The 27,964-nt window shown below is 35.8% G+C and overlaps 1 protein-coding gene across 8 annotated transcripts in view; it reads left to right on the top strand.

Annotated features, from left to right (window-relative positions):
- Positions 1-26,678, top strand: part of LOC100735277 (cell surface glycoprotein CD200 receptor 1-like) — a 42,841-nt gene extending 16,163 nt beyond the window's left edge. For 2 of the 8 annotated variants that reach the window (XM_063224958.1, XM_063224962.1), the window contains exons 2-7: positions 14,686-14,760; positions 16,323-16,616; positions 16,734-16,985; positions 20,829-20,940; positions 21,413-21,476; positions 23,024-23,201. In XM_063224958.1, the coding sequence (XP_063081028.1) occupies positions 14,686-14,760; positions 16,323-16,616; positions 16,734-16,985; positions 20,829-20,940; positions 21,413-21,476; positions 23,024-23,149 (923 nt within the window). In that variant the 3' untranslated portion in view covers positions 23,150-23,201. The other 6 variants (XM_063224957.1, XM_063224961.1, XM_063224959.1 and 3 more) reach the window with 5 other exon arrangements.
- Positions 26,679-27,964: the final 1,286 nt, after the last annotated feature.

Here is a 27,964-nt window from a genome sequence, read left to right as displayed (position 1 = left end):
CTCTCTGGAGGAAGCCCTTCGTGGACTCTTGGTTTGCACAGTCATGACTATGCAGTGCCTACTGTGTGGGTGTTTGTGCCAACGCAGGCACATGACAGTGATGATCTGGGAAAGGAAACTTCTGGTGCTCATACTTACTAAGAGATTTCACCAGTAGTAATATTACAAAATTTTTGTTTCTGTTGACAATTTTGACTTAGATGGAAAGCATTTGTTTTTTTTTTTTAATCATTATTTTCAGTGCCATGGAATTTTTTTGGTTTGGCACTCCCTCTTTTTCGTTTCTCCCTTTTTTCCCCTTCTCTCTCTCTCTCTCTCTCTCTCTCTCTCTCTCTCTCTCTCTCTCTCTCTCTCTCTCTCTCTCTCTCTCTCTCTCTCTCCCCTTTTCTTTCTGTAGTACTGAGAGTGTTAGTGATAAAATCCAGGGAGCACTGAGCTACAACTACAGATTTAATTTTATTTTTGCAGAGTATCACTAAGTTTTCTGGGCTGATCTTACAGTTTCATATCTCCTTCCTAAATAGCAGGGGTTACAGGAAGGCATCACAATGCCTGGCAGTTCCAGGGCTTTGTTTATTATTTTGTTTTGTGTTTATTTATATGCATGTATCTTCTAATGTGTTAAAATGATGTTTTAGTATTACTTTTAATTATTATTTTCTTTCAATTTTGTTGAGCAATAATTTACAGACAACTGTGTGCAACATAAAAATGTATGATTTGATAAGCTTTGACAGTTAATACTTGTGAATTATCAGCACAAACAAGATACACAGTATTTTCATTATTTCCAGAGTGTTTGTCATATATCTCTGCAGTCCATTCCTGCCTTTGTTATCCTGGGCAGGCAATCACTAGTTTGATTTTTGTTATCATCATATATTTATTATTAGTTTAGTATTTTGTATAGTACTGTGTGTGTTCTTTTGTATTGTCTTTTTTCACTGAGAATGATTTTGAGATTTGTCAGTGTTGCCATGTTCTCCTTTTTGTTGCTGAGTAGCATTCTGTTGTGTGGATAATTTAACTACCTGTTTGAAAATTCCTTCCAGTTTTTGGTTATTGGGAGTAAATATCTGTGAATAAGGCCACTGTGAACATTCATGCACATGGTGTATATGGATATGTATTTTCATTTCTCTAAATTCTTATTATTGGGCTAGACAGATTACATGGTCTGCATATGTTTAATTTTTAAAAAATATTGCCAGAAGTTTTCCAGGGTAGTTATATTCCCATTAATAAACTATATACTTTAATTGCTCCAGTTTCTTGCCAGAATTTATTATCATTTTAGTTTTTGCTGTGCTTGTAGGCATGAGATAATGTTTATTTCCTTTATACTAACTGTTAGAGTTTAGATTTAGAATGTCTCCCCAAAGCATCACATTTTCAGAGGAGCTGCTTTTGAAGTGTAGTTGGATTATGGGGTGCTATGCTGACTTGTTAGGAAGTGGGGACTGGTTTGAGGTGGGTCACTGGGTGTGTGATCTGGAAGGGTATTTTTCTCTCCCTGGATACTCTTTTTATTCTCTACTTCTTGACTGACAGAATGTGAGCAGCTTTCCTATGCCACACCCTGCTATTATGTTTCCTGGTTTGGAGCTATGGACTGAGCCTTGTAAAAATTGTGATCCAAAATAATGCTCTACTCCTTTAAATTGTAGACAACTCTTGTCCCAGTAAAGGAAAGTGGGCAAGATCTAAATTGATAGCAGAAATTTGACTTGATTATTCCTGAACATGTGATTCAAAGTCCTTGGAACTGGTTTGTGGGTGGGGTTTGGAAAATTTGGGATTGCTGACTGGAAAAGACCTAGAATGCTGTACACTGAGCTTGATGAGAGATTCAGATCAGAGCTTAGAAAACTCCAGAATGATAATAAAAATGTAGGCTCAGTAGCTGGGTGTGGTGGTGTACATCTATAATCCTAGCATTTAAGGAGGCTGAGGCAGGAGGATTGCTGGAAGTTCAAGGTCAGTCTGGACTACATGTCGAAAACCTGTCTCAAAAAAAAAAATACAAGTTCAGGAGGTTTCAGTGGGGAAAAAGGACTTCATTGGCAGAAAGATCATATGTGTTAGACTGGCAGAAAATTTGCCTACAGTTTAGCCATATTCATAGACCTTGTAGGATACTGGCATTAAGGGCAGCAGATTAATATATATGGCAGAAGAAATTTCAAGATTTCAAGGCACTTCAATGTTTTGGCTGTGGTATAGGTACTGCTGGCTGCTTTGAGTCATACTTGCAATGAGAATCAGGAGCAAAAAAGCAGAGCTAAATAATTGGAAAAATGTTGCTGGTGGTCAGAAAGGAAGCATGTATAAAGTTGGGCCGAAGAGTTTGGCTTATTAAAAAGAGTATAAAAAAGCCATCAAGATAATAAGAAGTCATTTTGAGGGCATCTCAGTGATCAGCAAGACCCCACCCTTCACAGGCCAAAGAGTGCAAAATTGTAAAGCTTTCATTTGAGAAAAGAGCTCTTGGACCTCCTGCTTGAGAACAGGTACCAGGAGAATTGATTTCCCTTGATTTGTTCACAATACTTAGTCATTTAGACACTCTGCAGTGATGGTCCAAGGAGACCCAGCTACTGCTCAGTCTAGTGATAGACACTGGCATTATCTCCATGGTGCTGGTTTTGTGGGGATGCACAGAGAGGCTTCCACTCAGATTTCAGAAGAAGTTCCTGGGAAGCTAGGCAGTGTGCCTCTGAGAGGCAGTATATGAAGCTGTGAGTGAAGCCAAAATGGCAGTGGAGACATCAGGAATTTGGGGATGCCAGAAAGTGGAATGTCTGCTACAGAAAGCAGCAGGCAGTACATGGTGTCCCCTATCCCAAGGGAATCTAAGAGAGAGCCACCCACCTGTCCTGTGTGCTGGACAAAGGGCTGTGGGCTTTTCCCCATTAGGTTTTCCCCATTGGGTTTATTTTTCTTTTTTAATTTTAAAGAGAGTAAAATTAAACATAACAAAACAGATTATAAAAAATAATTTAAGAAACACAGATTTCAAAGCAAGACCACTGGAGATCTTCAATGTCTATCCTATTGTCTCTTGTTTTCTTCCAAATAGTTGTCCATATCTTCACATGCAGTGACTGCATACTGAACAATACAGTACTAAACTGATCAGAACAGGATGATGAAGGCATTTTGGGTCTTCAAGACCAGACAATAAGGGAGTCAACAATGGCTGTCATAATGTCTCTCGTTCTGTTTGAAATAGCTGTCCATATCTTTATGTATGTTGAAATTAAACAAAAGAAAACAGACTAATATCACTCTGAACAGAGAATAATAGTATTGCTAGATTTTATATCATAATGCTACAGAGTTAGCACTAGGTATCTTAGTGTCTTTTCTTCTTGAGAGTATCTGTTCATTTTATCTTGCATTATATAATCTATTCTCATAAACTATTTAGAAGTTCTACACATACGCGAATCTCTACATATATACCTATCATTTCTGTATTATAGAGAAAAATAGATCTAAACAAGACAACAAAACAAATTCCTAGAAAAACACAAAATGAAAAAGACATATAAAACTACAATACTAAGTGATCTACAGTAGTTACAATGATGTCTCTTGCTATTTTCAATAGAATTATCTATATCATTAGGCATAATATTCTTGAACATAGCACTACATAGCAATATTAATAAAAACACAACATTGGAGACATTGTGGGACTTCAAAAGCAGTTAATAATCAAACTGGAATGGGTATCCTATTGCGTCTTGTCATCTTCAGAGTAGTTGTCTCTTCTCTTAGACTTGATACTATCAAGCATACCAAATTCAAATAAAATCAGTCAAAACAAAGCAGCTATCTAACAAACCAGATTCTAATAAGATCAAGCATAGTAAGATAGTGTAAATAATACAGGGCTTCAGTGTAAGTTAATAGGAAATTAAGGGTGGTTACCATAGTATATCTTGCTATTTTTGGGATAGCGGTCTGTGCTCTCAAATCTAGTACGAGTAGACAGATTGGAACAGAATAAAATCAAACTGAACAGAGCGATAAGACTAATGTGACTTTTAAATCCTGATACGCTATTAACACTGTCCTTTGCCTTCTTTTGTTAGACAATTCCTTCCCTTTTCCTTTCTCAAGGTGCTTTGTATATTTTGGGTGCCACTAACTCCTTTAGTTTTTAGATGAGGAGGGCAAACAGCTATCTAAGTGGCACTGAACCTTTTTATGTTTGAGCTTGACCTTGAGCTGTATTCCTGTACCTACTAAAGCCTCAAGGTTTTCCTTCTATATAGCTGCACAAAAGTGTCATGACTTTTCAACCTATCTGCAGCTGCTGGATGAGCTGTCCCTATTTCTTTCTGGTTCCCTGTCACATAGAGCATTGTTTTCTCCTCTCTGACTTTTGGTTCATTAACCCTCTTTCAGGTTGAGTATATTTCCTATTCAGAGCATCTCGATGGACCTTATCTCCTGATCTACTCTGCCTATTTCTTTTTGTTAGTGTATCAAGGCCATCTATGTTAAAGATTATAGCCAACCTTCTCTACCTCATCTCTGCTATGCTATTTTTCTGCTGTTGATTGTCTACTTTTCTCCTTCATTCCACTGTCTGTCCCACTCATTGAGGCCTCTGTGTCACTGGAATCCTGGTATTTTTTTTTCTCTCTCTCTAGAATGTCCTTCAGTATTTTTTTGTAGAGTTGGATTGGTGGTCACAAACTCCCACAGTTCCCCTTTGTCATGGAAACATCTTGTTTCTCCATTAATTTTGAGAGGCAGGTTTGCAGAATATGTCAGTCTGGGTTGGAGGTTATTTTCTTTCAGGGTTTGGGATACTTTGCTCCAAGCCCTTCTTGATTTGATAGTTTGTGTTGAGAAGTCTGTTGTGTTTTGATGGGTTTTCCTTGATAGGTGGTCTGTTTCTTTTCTCTGACCACTTTTAATATTTTGTTCTTGTGACAAATTTCTGGGATCTGGATTATTATATGTCTCGGTGTAGATCTGTTTTGGTTGTAACTCGCTGTAGTTCTGTATGCCTCATTTATCTGGATATCCTTTCCTTTTCCTATTCTTGGGAAGTTTGCCTTAATTATTTATGTGAATAACCTTTGTAATTCATTTGTGTTTACTCCTGCTTCTTCATTCATGTTTTTTATTCTTAGGTTATAGATCCTCTTGTCTTCTAGCCTTTGTATTGTTACTTCCTGGTTGCTTGTTATTTTTAAGAGATCTTTCCTTTCATTATCACACATTGCAAATCTATCTTCAAGTCCTGAAAGTCTAACTTTAGTTTCTGTCAAGGAATTTTGCCAGCTTTCAATGGAGTTTTTAATTTCCTGGTGATCTCTTTGGATCTGTTTTATGTATTTTAGATTTTGTTTATTTTCCTGATCAAAAGTTTCTCTCCTTTTTCCATTCTTCCATCTGTGTCTTCTCAAGAGGCACTTTGCATTTCTTTTATTAATCTTTTTATATTTTGCCTCACTTGAATTAGAATTTCAGTTGTAAGTTTGTCTATAAGGTCACAAAGTATTTCTTTATTTATGCTGATGCTGTGGCCAACATTGCATGATTGCTGTCCTCGATGTCTTCTGTATTTACCTCTCTTGGACTTATTTTCTCTGGGTCAGTGGCTAGAGGCTTTTTTTTTGTCTCTTTCTTTTGTCATGTTTCTGACAGGTGTATGGTGACATGCTTTCAGACAGGTGTATGGTGAAGGTTTTTCTGAAGCATGCTGGATAGGGATTACTGGCTTTTCCAATTTACTATTGATCTGAGGTGCCCTTAGGGATGATGTGGGCTGACCCCTCTCCTTTGAGCCAGTCAACCAGCTAATGTTTCAGTCTTGCTTTGGTCCTCTTTCTTTCTCCCTGCCTTTTTGCTTTCTAAAGGGGGTCTAACTAAGTTTGCTTAGTTTTCATAGGAGACATTTGACTTTTCAACAATGCTGGAAATGTAAAAATGTTGGCAACTCTTAGAGATGGACTAAATGTGTTTTTTCATTAAAAAGTACTCATTACTGTTTTGGGAACCAGAGCTAGAATGTCATGGTTTAGATCTAAACATCCCCCCTCAAGCCTCATGTGTTGAGAGATGGGTTTTTGGAGGGTAACTGGCTATGTACTATAGCATTTCATTTAAGGCAATTAAGCAGTTGAAGGTAATTATTTGAGCCTATGTAAAGGGTTGAACATTGTTTTTCATGGGATAAGCATTTGTTACATCATCATTTGTTGAAAAAGATATTTTGTGCACTTTAAATTGCTTTAACCTCTTTGTTTAAAATGAATAGGTCGTGTGAGTATATTCATGGACTGTCTGCCTGTTCCACTGATTCACAGCCTACTTTTTAAAATGTTTTAAAATTTATTTTTAAAACCAAATGAGAGAAAACAAAATGGAGTCAGTCAAAACAGAAGGATGGACATAGTACTTGACTTAAAACCAAAATACAAGGTGATCTAAAATGGTTACCATAGTGTCTCTTGTTATGTTCAATAGAATTGCCCAAATTATCAGACACAATATAATTGAACATAACAGTACAGAACAAAATCAATAAAAACAAAACATTGGAGACATTATAGCACTTCAAAAGAAGATAATAGTCAACCCAGAATGGGTATCATAGTTAATCTTATTGTCTTCAAAGTAGTTGCCTATACCCTCAGACTTAATACTATCAAGCAAAACAGATTAGAATAAAATCAGTCAAAACAAGACAGTGATCAAACAAAGCAAATTCAAATAAAATCAGTCAAAACAAGACAGTGAAAACAATACAGGACTTAAAATTAAGTTAGTGGGACATCAAAAACCATAGTCTACTCTGCTGTCTTTGGAATAGCTGTCCATGCCATCAAATCTAATAAAAGTAGACAAACTGGAACAGAATATGACCAAACTAAACAGAGCAATGAAAACAATATGGATTTCAGATCATGATACAAGATTAACAATGTCCACTACTTTTCCTTTTTAGACAGTTCCTCCTCTTTTACTTTCATAGGATGCATTGTACATTTTGTATCCCACTAACTCCTTTCGTTTTTAGATCAGGGCGGCAACCCGCTAGTTACCTAAGTGATTCTGAACCTTTTTACCCCTGAGCATGATTTCAAGTTGTATTCATTTAACTACAAGAACTTCAATGTTTTCCTTCCTTATAGCTGAATAGTCCTCCATTATATAAAAGTGTTATGTGTTTCCAGGCAATCTGCAGCTGATGGGCGAGTTACCCACACTTTTTCTGGTTTCCTGTCACATAGAGCATTATTTTCTCATCTTTGACTTTCAGTCCATAAACCCTCTTTCAGCTTAGGTATATTTCTTATATAGAGCATCTTGATGGACCCTATCTCCTGATCCACTCTGCCTGTGTTTCTTTTTATTAGTCTATTGAGGTTATCTACGTTAGTGATTGTGACCCACCTTCTCTGCCTTATCTCTGCCATGCTATTTTTCTGCTGTTGGTTGTCTACTTCCCCCTTCATTCCACTGTTTGCCTCATTCAGTGAGCTTCCTTTGACACTATTCCTGAAACCATGGTCTTCTTTTTTTCTTTTTTCTTTTTTACACTGGACCAATAAGAATAAAGAAACCATTCTCTCTCTCTAGAATGTCCTTCAGTATTTTTTGTAGAGTTGGATTGGGTCATGTTCCCAGTTTTCTCTGTCATGGAAGCATAATTTTTCTCCATAATTTTGAGAAATAGTTTTTCAGGGTACATCAGTCTGGGTTGGAGGTTATTTTCTTTCAGGGCCTGGAATACTTTGATCTTCTTGATTTCATGGTTTATGTGGAGAAGTCTGTTGTGATTCTGATGTGTTTTCCTTTATAGATGATACGTTTATTTTCTCTGACAATTTTTAATATTCTGTTCTTGTGATGAATTTCTGAGATCTGGATTATTATATGTCTGGATGAGATCTATTTTGGTTATAGTTGGCTGGAGTTCTGTATGCCTCATATATCTGAATATCATTTCCTTTTCCTATGCTTGGGAAGTTTTCCTTAATTATTTCTGTAAATAGCTTTGTATTTCATCTGCATTTATCCATGCTTCTTCACTCACATTTTTTATTCCTATGTTATAGATCTCTTGTCATCTTATAGCCTTTGTATTATTACTTCCTGGTTCCTTGTTATTTTTAAGAGATCTTTCATGATTGCAAGCTGCAAATCTGTCTTCAAGGTTTAATAGTCTATCTTTAGTTTCTTTCAAACAGTTTTTCCAGCTTTCAATGGAGTTTTTAATTTCTTGGTAATCTCTTTGAATCTATTTCGTGTAGTCTAATTTTTTTTATATTCTTCATTGAAGATTTCTCTCCTTTTCCTATGCTTCTCTATTCTTCCATCTGTGTCTTCTTGAGAGGTACTTAGCATTTCTCTTTTAAAATATCTTCCTTTACTTGTATTAATATTTAAGTTCTTTATAATTTCACAAAGTTGTTTCTTTATGTCAGATGCTGTTGCTTCAGAAACTGCAGGTATGCAGCTCTTGATCTCTTCTGTGTTTACCTCTCCTGGGCCAGCACTGCTTGGGTTGGAGGCTGAAGACTGCCTTTTGTTTCTTCCTTTTGTCATGTTCCTGGTTTCTTCCAGACAAGTGGGTAGTGGGGTTCCTAGCACTTCCTGTATTGTGATAAATGTACCATTTTAGTAGAAGATGTTGATGAAGGATATTTTTCATATGCAGGGGCAGAGGATATTTGGGAATTCTTTGCATGTTCCACTAAGAATCTAAAACTGCTCTTTTAAAAAGTCTATTAATTTTGTGTTTCAAACTTCACAATAATGGCCAACAAAATTTTGGAGCCAATAGGATAGCATAGAATAAATCACCAACATCTATTAGAGCAGGGTTATTTAGGAACCTTCTTGGATAATAATTTATGTTTGAAAAATTGAAAACTTTATGTATGTTGATATCCGTACTAAATAACCACAAAAATAATATCAGAATAAAAAACTTACAAACATTCTAAAACATAATATTGTCTGCTTTTTTTTGGGTTTCTATTGCATGGAATACTGTTTTTCATCCTTTGACTTTTAGGCCATGAGTCTCCTTTTGGGTCAGATGTGTTTCTGACCCAATATATACAGCATATTGTGGGATACTGTTTCTTGATCCATCTGTCAACCTATTTCTTTTGATAGGTGAATTGAGGCCATTTACATTTATGGATATAACTGATAGGTACTAGCTCAACTTTTTCATGTTATATTCCAGTTGTTTGCTTTATGCTTTTCCTCTTTAATTGCTTGCCCTGCCTGGTGGTGTCTCTCTGTTGTTCTGGAGATTATGGTCATTTTTGTCTCTATCTAGTATGCCTTTCAATACTCTTTCTAGGGTTGGTTTTGTGGACATGAATTCTTCAGTTGTTCTTTGTCATGGAAGTACTTTGTTTCTCCATTAAATGTGAATGAAAGTTCTTCTGGGTACTTCAGTCTGTGCTGAAAGTTGTTTTCTTTCAGGGCTTGAAACACCTCACTCCAAGCTCGTCTTGACTTGAGGGTTTGCGCTGAAAAGTCTGGTGTGATTCGAATGGGTTTTCCTTGATACGTGAGTTGTGTCTTTTCTTTATTCTGTTTTTATGTTGTATGTCTGGAATCTTAACTGTTATATGTCTGGGTGTAGATTTATGTTGGTTGTGATTGCTTGACATTCTACATGCCTCACTTATCTGCATATCATATTTGTTCCCATGTTTGGGAGATTTTAATTAATTAAAATACTATTACTTCTGTGAATATTTTAGATATGACATTTGCATTGACTCCTGCATCTTCACTGATGCATATCATCTTATATTGTTTCTCTTGGTATCATCTTGAAGCTGCTGGATTGTCATTTCATGCTGCTTTGTTATTTTTAAAAGTTCTATCCTTTCATGATCCCTAATTGCAATCCTGTCCTTAAGGTCTGAAATTTTACCTTTGGCTTCATTTAAATGGTTTTGCCAGCTTTGAATAGAATTTTGTGTTTCTTGGATGTTTCCTTGAGTTTGTTTCATGAATTCTACTTATTTTCTATATTGCTCATTCAAGGTTTCAATCCCAGTTTCCCATGCTCTTGTATTTTTTTTTTCTATTTCTTCTTTAGCTGTGCTCAGTAACTCCTTTACTAAGGTTGTTATTTCTATCTTTACATGGGATAGTACTTGTAATTTGATTTCCTCTATAGCTTCATGGAGTTTTTTTTTTATTTCACTCACTATCTTTTCAGAGATTTCCAGTGTGTTACTTTTGAAGTCCTCAATTTCAGTGTCTCCTGTACTTGCTCCTGGTGGACTAGATGCTTGAGATTGCATTTTGCTTTTTCATTTTGCCATTTTCCCCTTTGAGTTAATATTTGGTCCTTCAATCCCACTAGTGTCAACTGTTGGTAGTGGGTATCTTGGGGTCCTAACGTAAGGTTGATGTTTGTCCAATTGCCGGGTCCACAATGAATAGGTAGGCCAGTCACCTGACTTCCCACTGCAGGGCCTTTTGGGTGAGTCCTATATTCTTCCTGGCCTGCCAAGCCTAGCAGTATTGATGTAGATCAACTTTTAGTTACTGCAGTTACTTTATCTTCAGGTTATTCCAGGCCACCAAATCTCCCTGACTTTAGTGTTTGTGTCAGCTGAGGCCCTACTATGTCCCTATTGTGTGCCTGTATGTCTCATAAGCCCTTTTGATTTTCTCCAAGTTGGAAGAGTCCTTATTTGTACATTCTTTATCCTGCCTGATGTTCTCTGTGTGCAGGAAGGAGTCACCCACACTCTTACCAGATTCACTAAGGTCTTACAGTTAGTTGGAGGGAGCTTTACTCTATGTTAGGGACATACTCACTACACTGACTGGAGCCTGCTAAGATCCTTTGTTTGGGTGAGGCAGTTACTGAATCTCCCATCAAGCTAGCATGGTTAATCTGCTGTAGTCCAAGGTTGTGGAAGAAAGGGTGGGAGCTGAAGATCAACAGTACTATTAGGTCCAGGAGGTAGGGAGTGTCCCGAGGGGCCAGCAGGTGTTCTGGGTCCAGGCATCCACTGGGCACATGGGAAGCATGGCGTAGCAGCGTAAGTGGTCCTGGGCTGAGGGGCAGGCCAGTGGTGTCCATCCAAGCATCTGTGGGGGCGCTGCCTTGTTTTGAAGTACTATATTGCTTTCATGGTTTTTTTTTTTTTTTTTGAATGGGTTCATCTGTTTCATCTTGTTTGGTCTTAGTCTACTTAGTGAAGCTGTAACTTCAACTGGTTTTTGAAGTTGTAAGGCAAATGCCAGGAGAAGCACAGGAGCATAGTGATTAGAGCCTGCTGAAGACTTCTGTTTGGGTGAGAGGTCACTGAGTCTCCCTTCAACTCAGCATGGTTAATCCACTGCAGTTCAAGGTTCTAGGAGGAGGAGTGGGAGCCGAAGATCACGTAGTTGGTCTAGGAGATGGGGAGGGTTGCTAAGGGCAGCAGCCGTTGGTGCGGTGTTCCTCTGGGCTGGCAGGGGTTGCAAAGGAAGCCCAGTAGCACGGGCACAAGGTCCAGGGCAGCATGGCATTCCTCAGGGCCAGTGGGGGTCCCACAGGAAGCACGTGGCACTGCGGGCCAAGATCCAAGGGTGGCTGGAGGTTTGCTTAGGGCAGGCGGGGGTCACGCAGGAAGCATGCAGTCTCTGGGGCCAAGGTCTGAGGGTGGCATGGCAAACTGTAGGTTTTTAAAAGATAATCTTTATCAAGATGAGAAAATCCACTTCCATTTTTAGTTTACGAGAATTTTTAAAATATCTTTAAGAGTGCTGGATTTAGTCAAATGCTTCTTTTGCATGTATTGAAAATAATCATATTACTTTCTCCTTTAGATATTTTACATTGAGTATAAACATTGAACAGGCCTGGGATTAATCCCATTTTGTTATGCAGTGTAATGATTTTTACATTCTGTAATTTGATTTTGTAGAGGATTTTTAAAGTTAGTTATCTGTTTATAGTTTTTTTTTTGTCCTCTAATGTCTTTGTCTGGTTTTTGTGTTAAGGTAATCCCCATTTTACAGAATGAATTAGGAAGTACTCTCTTGCCTATATCTTCTGAAAGATCATACAGAATTGATATAATTTTTTCTTCAGTGGTTTGGCAGAATTCCTCAATGAATGTATCAGGGTTTGGTGCTTTTTCTTTTGGAAGATTTTTAATTATTGATTGAATTTCCTCAAAGAGTATTGACCCATTCAGATCGCTGATTTCTCCTGTGCAAGCTCTGGCAGATTCTATCTTTTAAGGAATTGATGTGTTTCACCTGGGTTATAAAATTTATGAACTTGAAGTTATTCACAGTTTTCCTTTTAGACTTTTAATGTCCAAGGAACCCTCAGTGATATTCCTTATTTTATTTCATATATGACAAGCTCATTCTCTTTTTCTTAAGTAGTCTGGCTAGTGGTCTGATAATTTTTTCTTTTCATAGAACCACCTTAGATTTTTTTATTTCCTTTTTAAAAATTTCATTGATATCTGCCTTAATTTTATTAGCTTTTTCTGCTTCTTTGAATTTAATTTGCTCTTCTAGTTATTATATTCTAAACTGAAGTTTCAAGGATTGGATGTAAATTTCTTCTCTGAAATATACGTTCAATGCTTTAGATTTCCATGTAAGTAATACTTTTTGACTTATTTCAAAATTTGAATTGTATTTTCATTTTTATTTAATTCAGAGTTTCTAAGATTTTCTCTTTTATTAATACACTATTTAGATGCATGTGGTATAATCTCTAATAATTTTGGTATTTTCAGCTACGTTTCTGCAATTGATATCTAATTTAACCCCATTTGGTCTGAAAACAAACATTGTGTGATTTCTGTTCTCTGAAATTTGCTAACATGTGCTAGGGATATAGCACAGTGGCACAGGCACCTGCCTGGTCCTGAGTTTGGCTACTGATACCAAAAGGAAAAAAAAAAACCTGCCAAGATGCATTTTGTGGCTCAGAATATTGTTTATTTTGGGCAGAGAAGAGTTCAAAGCAAGAAATGTTATGAGAGATAAAATAAGCAACTACTCTTAATGAACTCTTCTCTATCCAAAAGTAAAATAATTATTCCTGGTTTATTTCAGCATGTATTCTATTTAAACTTGAGAGGTATGTACAGTCTGCCATTGTAGGAAGAAGTCATCTATGGATGTCAATTACATCTATTTCACTGATGATTTTGTTGAGTGCAGTTCAATATTGTCTAATTTTATGTGTTCTGTGCCCATTCCTGATAGAGAAATGCTAAACTCTCTACCTATCACAGTAGATTATTCTATTTGTCCTTGTATTTATGTAATGTAATAAACAACATATAGGCAGATCTCACTTTCTGATTCGTCCTGATTACTTAATAAATTCATGCATTTGATGTTCAAAGTGATTATATGTATACTTAGATTAAAACCTGCTGCAGATTTTACTGTTTTCTTCTTGTTGCTCATGTTTTTATTCATCTTTCATTCTATTCTGCTTTTTATGGTTTTATTTTTAGTTTTATTCTTATAATGGCATATTCCTGGGGTTCACTGTTCTGCGCCCATTGCTGACAGAGAAATGCTAAACTCCGTTTAGCATTTGTAGACCTCAAGCACTGATCACATCCAGCCATGCTTGTTTCACCGAGTCCCTCTGCCCCTGTTCCTCCCAGCATTAATTATACCATTTCTACTTTCAGCTCATCTTTTCCCTTCCAGGTGACAGAGGACAAGCAAGATTTATCTTTCTGTGGGTGCCTCATTTTGCTTTAGATGATGTTTTCCAGTTCTATCTAACTGCCTGTGGTTCACAGGATTTTACTTTTGATGGCTGGATAACACACCATTGTGTAACGTTTTATTATTCTAACTGAACATTTTTATATGATTTTATTTTGTTTAGCATATCAGTTATACTTTTTTTTAAAACTTTCACTCTTTGTAACACACATTTACAATTAGTCCAACTACACCTTAAATAAAACTATACTCTTATAAGATAGTGTATGTTACAATAGCAAAATAATTCTAACCTTTCCTGTTTATTGCTTTAAAAAAACTAAAGTACAGCAGTTTTTTAGAACCTAAATTGCAGGTGATTAGGTATATCATGATTATAAGAAATTCTATAAAACCCGAGGGAAGGAATGGAAATAGGTCTCAAGAACTATGGAACTAGAAGGTTAGAGTACATAAAAATTCTCATCTTTGTTCCTCAGATTGGGCATATAATTTATAAAAAATAAAGAAGCAGGAGAGATTCATGCGTTCTTCTCAGTTCTGATTCTAACATTCTTGAGAAAAGGTAGTATTTTGTTCAGCTGGATGAGGTGCCATCCTTGCTCCAAACAACTTTAATTAGAGAAAGGCACCTGGAGAAAGGAGCTTAATGAAACCAACTCACATGAGATGCCTGCCCTCAACACATACTCCTGGCTATAGAAGGGGATCAGAAGCAGGAAGAGAGACAAGTTTCCTTTGTTGAAAAAATTCGATGTCTCCTAAACAGGAAATCATTATTACTTTATGAATTTATTTTGTAAGATATTAACATTTTTATCCCTGAATGCAAATAAATTTTTATTTTCTATGCAATGGTTTTTGTTAATTTTAGTTAACTCATTCTCTTGTTGAATAAGACTTTGAGGAGAAACAGTGACTTCTGAATATTTGAGTATTTAAAAATTAACTTCATTTACTTTTTTCTTAAAGATTTTGTAGATTCAGATAATTCATGTACGGATGAAAACCGGAATATACGGAATAATTCATCCCCTCTTGCAGAAGGTAATACACTTTCACAACTAGTGGCCAGCATGGAGGGATAGAGGGTTTAACTTCGTTTCAAACAGTAACGGATGATCTGGCTGAAGTCCAGTGGACAACTGCAGAATATAGTGGTCTGAGTGCTGTGGTTTAAGGGGCCTTGAATGTCCCAGTCTCCAGATTTTTCCCACACAAAGCATGTTCTTGCTTGCCTCTAAACATTTGCTTACTTGAGATTGTGGAAAGACATGTCAAGGTCCCGCCTCTTTCTTCAATTAGTTATGTGATCTTTATCTGGGCATAAAATGCAAGGGCTTGGTACCCAGAAGAGATAAGTGACACTGAAACAGGAAAGGAGAGATTAAACCAAGCATTTAGCAAAAACAAGTTTCATCACACAAATGTTTGCCCCACTGTAGATGGTTTTGCTCACATTTAAGGGACATTAATGATCAAATCTTTATCACATGTGATTTGTAACGGATGTCTGGTTCAGTAGTAATCACCTCCTGCAAACCCCTATCGGTCACAGACAGCTTATGGCACTTTGTGCGAGTGTGAGGTTCTGTGTTGGAAGATACTTGTAGGATAAAGGGCTTAATTTTTATTTTAAAATATGAACACGAAAGGTCATTTTATAGATTTAATCTGTGTAATTAGATTGAACATAGGAACAAAAGTGATAAGCAAAATTCACAGTTGAACTGTTTGAAAATATACATGTGACTAAACAAAAAGGGAGAGAAACTTACCTAAAAGCTATTTGATAGTATCACACTTTTTATGAAAAAAATGGCAAAGAAAAATAATCCTGTGTTTCATTGCTTTTATACTTATACAACAAGCTACTGTTTCACCAGAGAAAAATATTTCTAGGTATCATCAGTTTTCATTTTCATGGGATACCTAAACTGATGAAATTGCTTATTATTTTAAGATCTGGTGATATCATTTATTCTCTTAACATTTTGAATTTCTAACTAGTTCAACTTGAGTACCATATTAGTTGCTTTCAATAAAAGTACCACATACTTTCCAAATTTATGTTTGTCAGAAAAGCCACGTTAGTGAGAGGCATTTAGTTTTGATGTTACTAAATTTTTTTGCACATATTAAAGCTCAGGGGAAGATAATCACAGAACGATTGCATTTTCTTTTCTGAGGAGCTTGAATTTTGTGATAAATCCAATATTGCTCTTCACCAAAGTATTAGATTTTAGAATACTTAATTTAGAATACATTTTCATATCTATTTCAAATGTCAAATTACCTGAAAATTTTAATATATTTTAATACATGATTCCATTGTAATGTAAAATATAGAAAAAATTGCTTACTATTTGAATTTCATTTGCATATATAGCATACATTATGTATATCTTATGCATATTTATCTTTATATAAATCTAATATTTTGATATGATCACCAGCTAAGCAATGTCTAAATACAGATTCACACTACATGTTATAGATAAATGTCAACATAAAAAGATCTTTGTGAAGCTTGTTTTTTCCCATTTCTTCTTTTGTGTGGCATGTGGTGTGTGTACCTGTGTGTCCAGCTAACAGTAGGCTGTTTATAGAGATGGGCTCGAGGAAGGTGCTCTGTTGCCCTGATGTCCTACTGACAAACATACTGCTAACAACGTGGAAAATCACTCTCAGAGGTCAGACCTTATGCACAAAATCCTATGATAAGGAAGAAAATCAGACCTCTGACAACTGTACTGATGAGAGGATAACGTGGACCTCCAGACCTGACCTAAGTCCTGACCTTCAGATTAATGGAGCGGCTGTCACACATGATGGAACTTACATCTGTGAAATGGTAAACTCTACTGGGAATTTCCAACATGAATATCAACTCCAAGTGCTAGGTAAGGGGCGGAATAAATTGTGATGCATCACATCATCATATTGGTGTCTGAGACAAATTCTCTAAATTTCAACTCTGATCTGGAGGCTGAAGCATAATTTTCCTCACATCCCTGCAGTGCGCCCTGAAGCAAACATCTTTCCCATTAAGAATAAAACCGTGGTGTGCGAGGCAGTTGCAGGCAAGCCAGCTGCACAGATCTCCTGGATTCCACAAGGGCACTGCCAGAGTGAGGAAGAAACGACCAGCTACAGCAACAGCACAGTGACGGTCAGGAGCAGCTGCAGCTATTCAGGGAACGTGTCCACCGTGACCTGCTTGGTCTCGCATTTGACTGGGAACTGGAGTCTGTCTGAATCTCTGCCTTCTGGTTAGTAATTCTTTTAGTTTTTAAAGGGACTTTAAAAAAGCCTTTATTTTCTATTTTCTTTTCCGGTATAGGAGGCACTATGCTTGCCAGGCAGGCACTTTGCCCCTGAGCTACATTCCCGGCTTTCTTTTGGTTTTATACTTGCTTTTCCCTCCATTCTTTTATTGGTAAAAGAAGGAAAAAAATATGCAGATGAATTTCCTTCAGAGATGTTTTCTCAGTCGCCATTTTATCTTCCTTCTTCTTCCAAAATATATAATGTCTAAAAGAATATTACAGAATTTTTAAAATTAAAAACCATATTTTAGAATGCAGTTTATTCCACTGATATTACTTGCTTGTATAGTAGCATCAAATTGACTTAAGTAGTGTTTTTAGCAGGATACTTATTGCTTAAATAGAAGTAGAAAGTATGAACAGTTTTAACAGATACTTAGGGCAAATGAGAAGGATAAGTTGCTTTCATGGAATCTTAGTCTGGGATTAATTTTTTCCTCTAGGCTCTTCCAGGTGGAATTTCTTAAATGTCTTATAATAATATTTGTTATGTAGTTCTTCACTTTTGCTTGTATCCTAGTCCATATTCTTGTCATTTAAAAATACTGAAGTATTACTTTAATATAAAACGTACATAGTTTAAAGTCAAATTGGTGCACAAGGACCTAACCTTTGCCTTTCCAAACCCCCTCTCTGTTTTCATTCAGTTCTAGAGCCAGATGCTTTCAGCTCTTCAACTGTTTTTTGTAGTATTTGGATCCATTTTCCTAAATTATATGGCCATAGTGCTGTTTCTTATTTATCAAATTTAGGCATTATGTAGCCACCTCTTCTTATGGTAGATGAACAGTTACCATTATCTTATTCCTTCCCTCATCTTTCATATTCATGAGGTAGCAATTTTTAGTAATTAAATTAATTTGAATATGCAAATATGGTTTTAAAATCAACACGTTTTCTCTGTTTTTCATAGTCTTCATACTTGCTTTATTTTTAAAAACTTCCAGTACATGTATGTACTATGAATTAACATGGAGGTCACAGGTAAAATTAGAGAATCCTACTAATGCTTTCCACAGATGAGGTTAGGCAATCTATCACTTTCATTTTTTTCTTGATGATATCCTTTCTTGAATTTTTTTATACTCATGGGTTCATCAGTAATGGTTCATCACTTAGCCTATTATATAGCTATTAGCCTGGATCTTCTATGCCTTGATTCTGAATGTACTTAAGCTGGGTTCCTTTTGCCTTCTACCATTTGTTTGTTTTAATATCTTTCTGTCATATACTCTCTTTGGTAATCCTTGGCTGTCTATTGATTTCCAAGTGAACTCTGAAGAGCTGATTACAAGCCTGACTATATGATAGTGGGACTTGTCAACTAGTTAACGTCAGTATAGAGAGAAAGAAATAAACGAATTTTTGTTTTGCAATAATTGGAGATCTTCATTTATCTACTTTGCTCTGGGACTGTTGGGGAGCTTCAGGAAATAAGTCTCCAGTCTTTTGTTTTGGAAGGATAAGCCTCACAGTTACTGTTTTGGGAAGGAGACACAAGTGTGCATGGGCACATTCCACTGTTCACAGCTTAAACTTCCTTTTGATATTGTTGTTCAGTATGGCACTTCCTGTCCACTTTCCATGATGTCTGGATCCTTGACTGTGAAGTCTCCAGTTCATCTTCTTAAAACCAGACTCCCTTTCTGTCTGCTAGTGAGGGAAGATGTGCTCACAGAGCAGACAGAGCACTTGAGAGCCTATGTGTTTTAAGGCAGACATTCAAAGCAATCCCAGCATGTGGCTTTATATTTTATTCACTATGTGCCCTTTTCCTGACTTTTCAACCCTATGTCTTTTTAAGTCTTATTGTTAACTGACAAATAATAATTTTAGATATTAATGGGGTACAAATGATATTTTGATCCATTTGTGTTTATAAAATGATCATTCATAGTAGTCAATGTATGTGTTACCTCAAATAGTTATCATTTCTTCTTGGCAAGATCATTCAAAATACTTAAGCCATTTTGTCCTATGTGATGCTTCCTACTCATGCTCCAAAAGTCTTTTAGAGTTTCCTGTGCGTGAAGGTTCTCTCTTATTTTATTTTATAAATCACTTGCTATTCTTTTTCCCACCTAAAAATATTAAAACATGTACTCTGTTTTTGTCTTCTTGTTTTATACAGTCTTTTCAAGTCTGTACTTTGTTTTTTTCTTACGAATGTTTTATTCAGTTTTATGAAAGAAAAGGAAAACTATGTGTTTAAATCACCGTTAAAAATGTTAATTCCCAGATGAGCATGGTGGCACACTGGAGAAGCTGAGGACTAGAAGTTTAAACTCAGCCTGGGCTAGTTAATGAGACCCTGTCTTTAAACAAACAAACATCAAACAAACATGCCAAGGATGTGGGTAGAGTAACCATGGATTGATCTCCAGTTTTGAGAAGGAAAAACATTATCCCTAAAGTGATTTTAAATAAATTTTTTACTGAGAATATTAACTGTGCTTTGGCCATGTGTAAACTCCTGCCATCCTGTTACAATATGATGTCAGACTTATAGACCTCTGGAGCTGAAAGACCTGTAGTCCAAATCCCATGAGTGCAGAGATTTCCTCTCTCTTCTTTGCACATCCAGTGAGAGGTCTCATTAGTTTAAAACTTTCAAAACAATGTTATTGATGTTTTTCTAAGTATAAAATAAAACTTTTTAAAATGAGAACTCCAGGATTTAAAAACAGATGGAAGAACTGGACCGAGGCTCTCGCTCTGCCTCCCTTTCCCTTCCTCTTGTGGCTCTTCAGCTACATTTATGAGACACCAGGAGCACAGTTTGGAAACCACTTGCCAAGCTGACAGTTGCTTTGTTGACTTGTGCAAGTAAGCTGAGCTTTTACTGTGGCCAGCAGTTTATAAGTAATTACATTTGCTGCCATGCATTCATTTTAGCTTTACTGCCTTAGCAGAAAGGTAACCAGAATTAGTTATTTTTCCAGTTATCGTCTCTATAATAAGCTATTTATTTCTGATGCTGGAGATGCGAGCACCTTTGTTCTTACTATAACAATGGGGGTCTGAGTTTCACTCTCTTGTATAGGAATTACCCATTCATGAATCCTTAAAGCAGCAAGACCTGGCTAAGATGATTTCTTGATGAAAACTCCAGAGTCTGACTGGTAGAACAGTTCAGAAGTGTTTACAATAAAATGACACAATGAATGTCAAGTACTCTGAGATCTCCTTGAATCACATATATTTTGGTTTTTGAGTAGATTTTATCTTTTAGGTGAGTTTTAGGTGAGTTTTAATTTCACAGCAAAATTAAGTGGAAAGTACAGGATGTTCTTATGGAACCTTGACCTCACCCAAGTACAACCTCCCCCATTGTGGCCATCCTGCACCTCTGTGTTACATTCCTACAATCACTGAACCCACGTGGATTTATGATTCTCACCGAAGTCCATTTGGGTTAATTGTTGGTGAGGTAAATTCTACGGTTTGGGCAGGTATATAAAGACATCTATCACTCTCAATGGTGTCACCGAAAACTCTATCACTGCTATAAAAATACATTATGCTGCAGCTTTTTATCTATTCTCTTTCTCCTGGAAATCACTGATACTTTTACTTTCTATCTTCCTAGTATTGCCTTTCTCAGAATGTTTCAGAGCTGCAGCCATGCATTATATAACCCTTACAAATTGGTTTGTTTCACTTAATAATAGACATTTAAGTTTCATTCATGTCTTTTCATAAGTTGATATGTTTTTCTTTTTGCACAGAATAGTATTCTGTTGCCTTGATTTATCACATGTGATCCATGTATTTTTATGTCTATAGTTATAGGTATCTCAAGACCAAGTGAGTCATATATTAGATACATCATTCCTTCCATTGCTATTATTTTGATCATCGTGGGATCAGTTTGGTTTTTGAAAACCAAAGGCTTCAGGTATTGAACAATTAATATCTTTTCTCTTTTAGCCTTATTAGACTTGAAAAACAAGAAATAGTGGAAGTGACTGGGTAAATTAAGATGCTAACATTGATTATCTTACCATCAAAAAGTATCTTTGTTTTTGACTGGACTACTTTCGTTGAGGAGAGAGATTTTGCTAGGTTAATATGACAGTCAACCAGGGTCAATCAGGTACTTATATTTTTAATTGAGAAATAATTAGAATAATTTATTTCATGTTACATACATTCTATTGTATCAAGTACCTGTTGCATAATTTTATGTCTCTTTCTAATATCTAGAATTTGCTCATTTGGGTATGTATTAACCACAAGCAGCATCCACCACTCATGCCTGGTAGTTCCTAACTTAAATGGCTTCTTTCAAAATGAACCATAATCTTCAACAGCACAGGTTTTTTTTTTCCTGTGTTCAGTCTAAACAATATTTCCTATATTTATTCCAGCTTATTTTATTTTTATAGGCAATGTAAGTTTAAAAATCCAGCACCTACTCCTGCTGTTGATGAGGTAAGATTAGATAAAAAATTTATAAACTTTAAATACACAGTGTGAAAATAGAGCAATTTGTAATTTGCATCAATATTAATGTTTTATTTTAAAATTAAAAAAAATTCTGGTGTCTCAATGCTAATTGTCGGGTGTGACTTTGTTAATTATCTATCAAGTGCTTTTTATATATTGCCTCAAATCCACATTTTCATCTCAATGTTCATTCTAATTACATGGCATTTGCATTATTTGGACAGTAATAATTGGAGAAACTAAGTTAATGTTTCCTTTTCCATGAAACCATCTTTAGTTCTTTATTTTTGCTTTTTCAATACTCTTTTTCTTTCCCTCTTACTCAAGCTTAAAATATATATCCTGCTCATTAATCTGTCATAACTATTTGTTTACAAAGTCTTTGACTTTGTTGTTGTAGTCAGGGATTGCAAGTAGAACCAAACAATACAGGATACATAATTTATAGTGTTATTTATAATGGCCACTCAAGGAGTCAAATACAAAGAAAGTGCAGGAAATATTTCCACACACTACAGATCTAGAGAATCCAGCTGAAGGCCTGGATCCCATAGCAATGTCCTGCATGAGTTCAACTGAAGAACTAGAGTCCATTACAATGCCCTCTATGAGTCCAACTGGAGGCCGAGAGCCCACAACAATGGCTCATGCAAGTCTGTTTCACGGATCTGTGCTGGGAAGGCCCAAAAGTCAGTGATGGAAGCTGGAAAATCTATGCCAGTGGGATTAAGGATTTGTGCCAGGGGGGCTGAGTATTCTGCACTGCAGCCAAGAAGCGATGCTCAAAATAAAGACCAGGGCTCCCCTGAAAGTGCCACAGCCATCCTCAGTGACTATGATGTCCCAAGCTCCTCCAGTGACGAGAATAGCTAAGTTATCAAGAAGGCAGCATGACAAGCTTCACCTGGAAATTGAACAGCACAGCATCTTCCCCTCTGGATCCAGGGAGCTATGCTGAACGTCAGGAACAGAGCTCCCCCAAAGAGAACTGCAGCCATTCTCAGCAACGACAATGTCCCAAGCTCCTTTGATGATGAGACTAGCCAAGTTCATATGAAGAAAGAAGCTCAACAAGCCCCTCCAAAAGAACCCATGGCAACAGGAGAACCAATGACACCAAACAACAACACATTCAACTCTTCCTCTCCAGTTCACCCTTTTATCATAGCAGTAATCCTCAAGTGGGCTATCCACGCTCAGTACCATGCTCATTTAGTCCAGCTGGTATTGTAAGTTGACCACCAGTTATCAATCCATCACATCTGTCCTTTGAAATTCTTCTTCAGCCACTTTATTCTTCTCCATTTATACTTTTACACAGCCATCATCTCACCAACAGATACAACTAACCAGCAAATAATTTTTGATAAGCTATTAAGACAAAGACTTGTTCTGGTCATTTAAGATCAGAGAAACAAACACAAGCACTAGTGGTAGATGCTAAAGCTGTATATACTTGTAGAAAATTACAGATGGTTTCTGCAGTAATTTCTATTCTTTTTAACTGCTTTTGACTTTGCATTCTTTCCTAGGATGAAATGCAGCCTTATGCTTGTTACACAGAGAAGAACAACCCACTCTATGATACTGTGAACAAGGTAAAGATGTTTCAGATATCGCAAGGTGAAATCGATTACAAAGGCCTCTGTACTTTATAAGTTATTGGAATCTAACACCAGGAAAAATGAGTCAAGATACAATACAATTACTGTTTTGAATTTTCTTACAGATATAGAATGGAAAACCTATTTTGAAGTTAGTTTTGCAAAGCTTCTTGGAAGAAAAGACATTCTAATGGATTTGCATTCACATCCTTCTATCATAGAAATTTAAAATCTCAGCTGCTGTTAGCTAACTCTGTGAAGAACTTGTGATTGTGCAAAGAAAGCACACACTTGCAATATTTAAAGTGTGCAATACAGTGAATAATGAAAAACCAAGTTTCCTCAAGAAATAATTTTATAGGATCATCGTCAACAGTTTCTCATTATTCTTAAAACTTCTACATACATTTTATATTTTTATGTGCCCATGATATATATATGCATTTATATGTCTATTTACATTTGTCTTTGTATGTATATAAATGTGTCAAGACGCAAATAGGAACATACTGTAATGCTACCCAGTAGCTATAAAAAGCTAGTTATGTGAATCTTGAAGATGTTTTTTATGTCAACACGAGAAAAGCTACCTCATTCTTTTCTAATGGTTACATACTATGTCATTTTATGATTATGTCATAATTTAATTAACTACAGCCAAGTATGGAAATTCAGATGGTTTTGTTTGTGGAATGTGTAGGAATGATGTCAGTAGACTATTTCTTATGGATGTATTTCTTTGTGTTGTTTGTGTCTGTAGGATAATCTTCTTGAGTGAAATTTCCAGGTCAATTGGTATGCACTTATATATTATTGATATGTATAACAAATTGTATCAATTTACATTCCTTCCAATGGTGCACGATGGTGCCTTGTTTTGATATCTGCAAGATTCTCACTTTCTTCATTCCTATTTTTAAAAACTAACTAATTGTCTAATATGATGTTAGATTATAATAAGAACTGAACTGTTTAATAAAACTGGGTTTATATTTTTTGTTGTGTTTGAAAGAGAGAGAAAATATGGGTAAAGATGTATATTTTTTCTGAGGTTCTTGTATTCCTGGAAGTGTTGAAATGCAATGCTTAACAATTTTGCAGATGTTACATGTTGGAATTATGTATTTTTACTTTGTACATTACATTCTGGTGTCTTTCAGAATAGTAGACATCTATGGACTACATACATACATACATACATACATACATATGCACTACAGAGGACTTGGGGTTTCTACATGCTAAGAGAACAGCCATAGGATCACATGACCCTCCCCTAGATTTTTCTGTGGAGTGAAATAGTGGGAAGATGTACATTGAGAATTTTTAGTATTATAAGAACTTGTTAATCATGAAAAGTATGAAAAATATGACTGTTCTATAGCAGAAAAGACATTATTTTCATCATGACAAATTAAAATACATTTATTCTTCAATTGTGCTACCAAAGAAGTTTAAGATAATTATTACTAATACATTTTCCCCTCTCCAGACATTTAAAATATTTTAGGCTTTATTTTCAAAGCATGTTTTTAGCTTTATGTTAGAGATAGAACTAGCATGTTGGCATGTGGCATGTGATATTGTTAAATGAACTATTTTGACTTGGGTACTTTATCTCACAAAACCCCAGTTCAATCCATTAAGTTTCTTCACTTAAGTATTAGTGGTATGCACAGACATCATAACTCTATCCTGGACAATTTATTAATTCTTCATGCATCTTTAGTTGGGAAAAACCTTATAGTAAGTAATAACAAGACTGTATGTTTAAATACTACTTTAAAAAATAACAAAAATGCATTTAAAATTTAACTTCATAATGTCAAAGCAGCACATAATATCACAGAGAAGACTTTAAGATAGTTCAGAAACCAGGAACAATTTTGTACATCTGGAATCCTAGCACTCTGGGAGACTGAGACAGAAACATCTCAAGTTTGAGCTAAGTTGGATAACTTAGTGACTTAGCAACATCTTGTCTCAAAATTTAAAGAGAAGTTAATAATAAAAAATAAAGTCTGAGGATATATCTCAGTGCACAGCCTCTGATTCAATCCTCAACACTGCTAAAAATATTTTATTGAAATTATAAGTATTATACTATATAGGAAATAATAATATGAAAATGGCTCATTATGGAAGTGAAACATGGCTGAACATTTGAATTGTGGAGAAATAAAAAATTTATATAGACTCTTCAAATCCACTCTAGTTCTGCTGAATCACAAAAGCTAGAGAATGGATCACTATCCTAGTCACTTTGTCCTCACTGGGACAAAATACCCAACACTTACAATTTAAAGGAAGAGAGGTTTCTGTTGGTGTCTGTTTTCAGTACATGGTCAGGATGGGCTTGGTGGAAAGGGCTGGCAGACAAATGCTGCTCACATCATGGGAGCCAGGAAGCAAAGAGAAAGAGGAAGAGCCTGGAAGGAAGTGAGTCCTTCATGATCCCGCCCCACTGCGAATGCCTCTCTGATCAGGCCCAACAGCACAATCAACTGCTGACCTCATTAGTGGACTAATCCACTGATAAGTACAGTGCCCACATAGTCCAGTGACCTTCCAAAGACATGAGACTTCGGGGTCTTTTTAGATCCAAACCACAGCACCCAGATATGCCAATTTAGTCTTCCAGGAAGCAGAGGCAGAGATGGAATTAGGGGTGCTAAAGGTTAAGTGGGGAAAGAGTATACCCGTGAAAGACTGAAGAGGAGCAGGGTAAGGAAGGGCAAGCCTTTAGACTGCAGTGCTGATTTGAATGAAACTCATGAAAGGAAAATGGGAGGACACAGGATTGAGAACGAAGAACCTAGAGTACAATGTTAGAAATGTGCAAGTCTTAGCCAAACCAGTGGGGAGTTCTGGAGCAAAGTACAGTCTTTATGTAAGGAAATGACGTTTTGATACCCCTGCAAGATGAGTCATTGGCTGGGGGCTGCCTGCATAGAACATGGCCCCAAATCAAAACCTGAAATGAATCCTGATGATGTTAACAAGTGGAAACCATCAGTTATCTGTACTCCTTGAAGTGGAATGGTAAGTTTTCTACTGATGGGAAATTTGAACTGCATACCTACGTGATTATAGTTTTTCACTATGAGTTTCTCTAGTTAAAACTCTTTTGCCAATCTTATTTTAGACATACCTTCTATGAAGAATCTATCATTTTTAATAAAGTTATAATTATTATTTACTGTTTTTAGAATTTTATGTTTACTGAGTTTATGTTTACTGAATTTTATGTTTACTGTTTAAATCATACATATTTTTGTAATTACTTATGTATTTGTTCATATTTTTATAATCTTACATGTCTTATTTACTATACTTTCTCCTTTCCCTTCATTTCTTTTTTATTTTTCCTTTATATATTTTGTTGCATTATGTTTTCTTTCTTTCCTCCAACAGTTTCAAAGTTGTCCATTATAATGTACATATGTTAGTGGTTATGCTTTGTTTATGGACATCTACAAGCAATTTTTCTGGAGAGTGTAGTTGATGTAAACTGTATGCTTTGTTTAGGCACAGCTTTACACATGTGTAATCAATATAATAAACTTCACCACCACCCCTAAAAGTGCTCTTATGTTTCTTTGCAAGTTTATTCCCTAAACTTGTGTTTTCTCCATTCTCTATTCCCCAGGTAACCACTGATCTACTTTCTATGTATGAATCCTCCGATCCATAAGCATAGTAGATCTCACTTTTCTGTGTAGAGATCTTGTGCATCTTTTGTGAGATTTATCCTTAAATACCGCATTTTGTACCCTTTGATATTACTTTTTAAAATTTTTATTTAAAGAAAGATTAAACAAAACAGAAAATAGGTAGAAATAGTACATACGTTCAGAGAAAAAAAACAGTAAGAAATCACTAGTTGATGTTGTTTTACAAATAGTTGTTCAAGGTACAAAAATGGAACATATAAAGTGGGAATTCAAACAGAGAGACTGCAAAAAGTTCTGTTCAACTGTCCAACAAAAACTTAGTAACATGGTTGTTAATCCTATACATTTAAACATACATGCAGTTATCCATATCTCCATTTATGTTTAGATTAAACAAACTAAAGCAGGTTAAAATTATTCTGAACAAAGAATAATAGTATTGCTGGATTTCACATCATGATACTCCATGATCAGCACTGGGTACTGTAGTGTCTTCTTTTTAAAACAATTTAAAGAAAGACTAAAAAACAGAAAATGGGTAGAAATAATACGTAATTTCGAAGAAAAAATAAATGGAAAGAAATCACTAGTTGATGATTACAGATTGTCTTCTTACAAATAGTTATTCAAGATACTAAAGTGGAGCATATAAAGTGGGGATTCAAACAGTGAGATTGCAACCAGTTCTGTTCAACTATCCAACAAAAACTTAGAAATATGGTTATCAATCCTATACACTTAAACCTATATGCAGTACCCATATCTTCAAATATGTTGACTTTGAATAAACCCAAGAAGGTTAATATCACTCTGAACAAAGAATAACACTATTGATGGGTTTCACATTATGACACTCCGGGATCAGCACTGGCTATTTTAGTGTCTCCTTTTCTTCAAAGTATCTGTTCATTTCATCAATTGTCATAAAATCAGTTCTCATAAACTGTTTATAGATTCTACACATGCACGAGTCTTAACATGTATTTCTTTTTTAAATTTTGAAAGTAGTAAAAATGCAACAGCACAAGACAGAACAAAGCCAATCGAGACAATGCAGTGAAATTGGTACAGGATTTCACAGTAGGATACTGGGATAGTAGTAATAAGTACTATGGTATATCTCTTTAACTTAACAATAGCTGTCCAGTCAATTACGTATTATAAAATCAAACCAAAAATAGAACATTGTAAAACC

This window comes from Cavia porcellus, unplaced genomic scaffold, assembly GCF_034190915.1.
Source record: "Cavia porcellus strain 051 isolate PalLab524CR breed Dunkin Hartley unplaced genomic scaffold, mCavPor4.1 scaffold_15, whole genome shotgun sequence".
In the NCBI taxonomy this organism is placed as follows: domain Eukaryota; kingdom Metazoa; phylum Chordata; class Mammalia; order Rodentia; family Caviidae; genus Cavia; species Cavia porcellus.
Note: the sequence above shows the minus strand (reverse complement) of the source record. Positions and strands in the feature narration are given on the sequence as shown.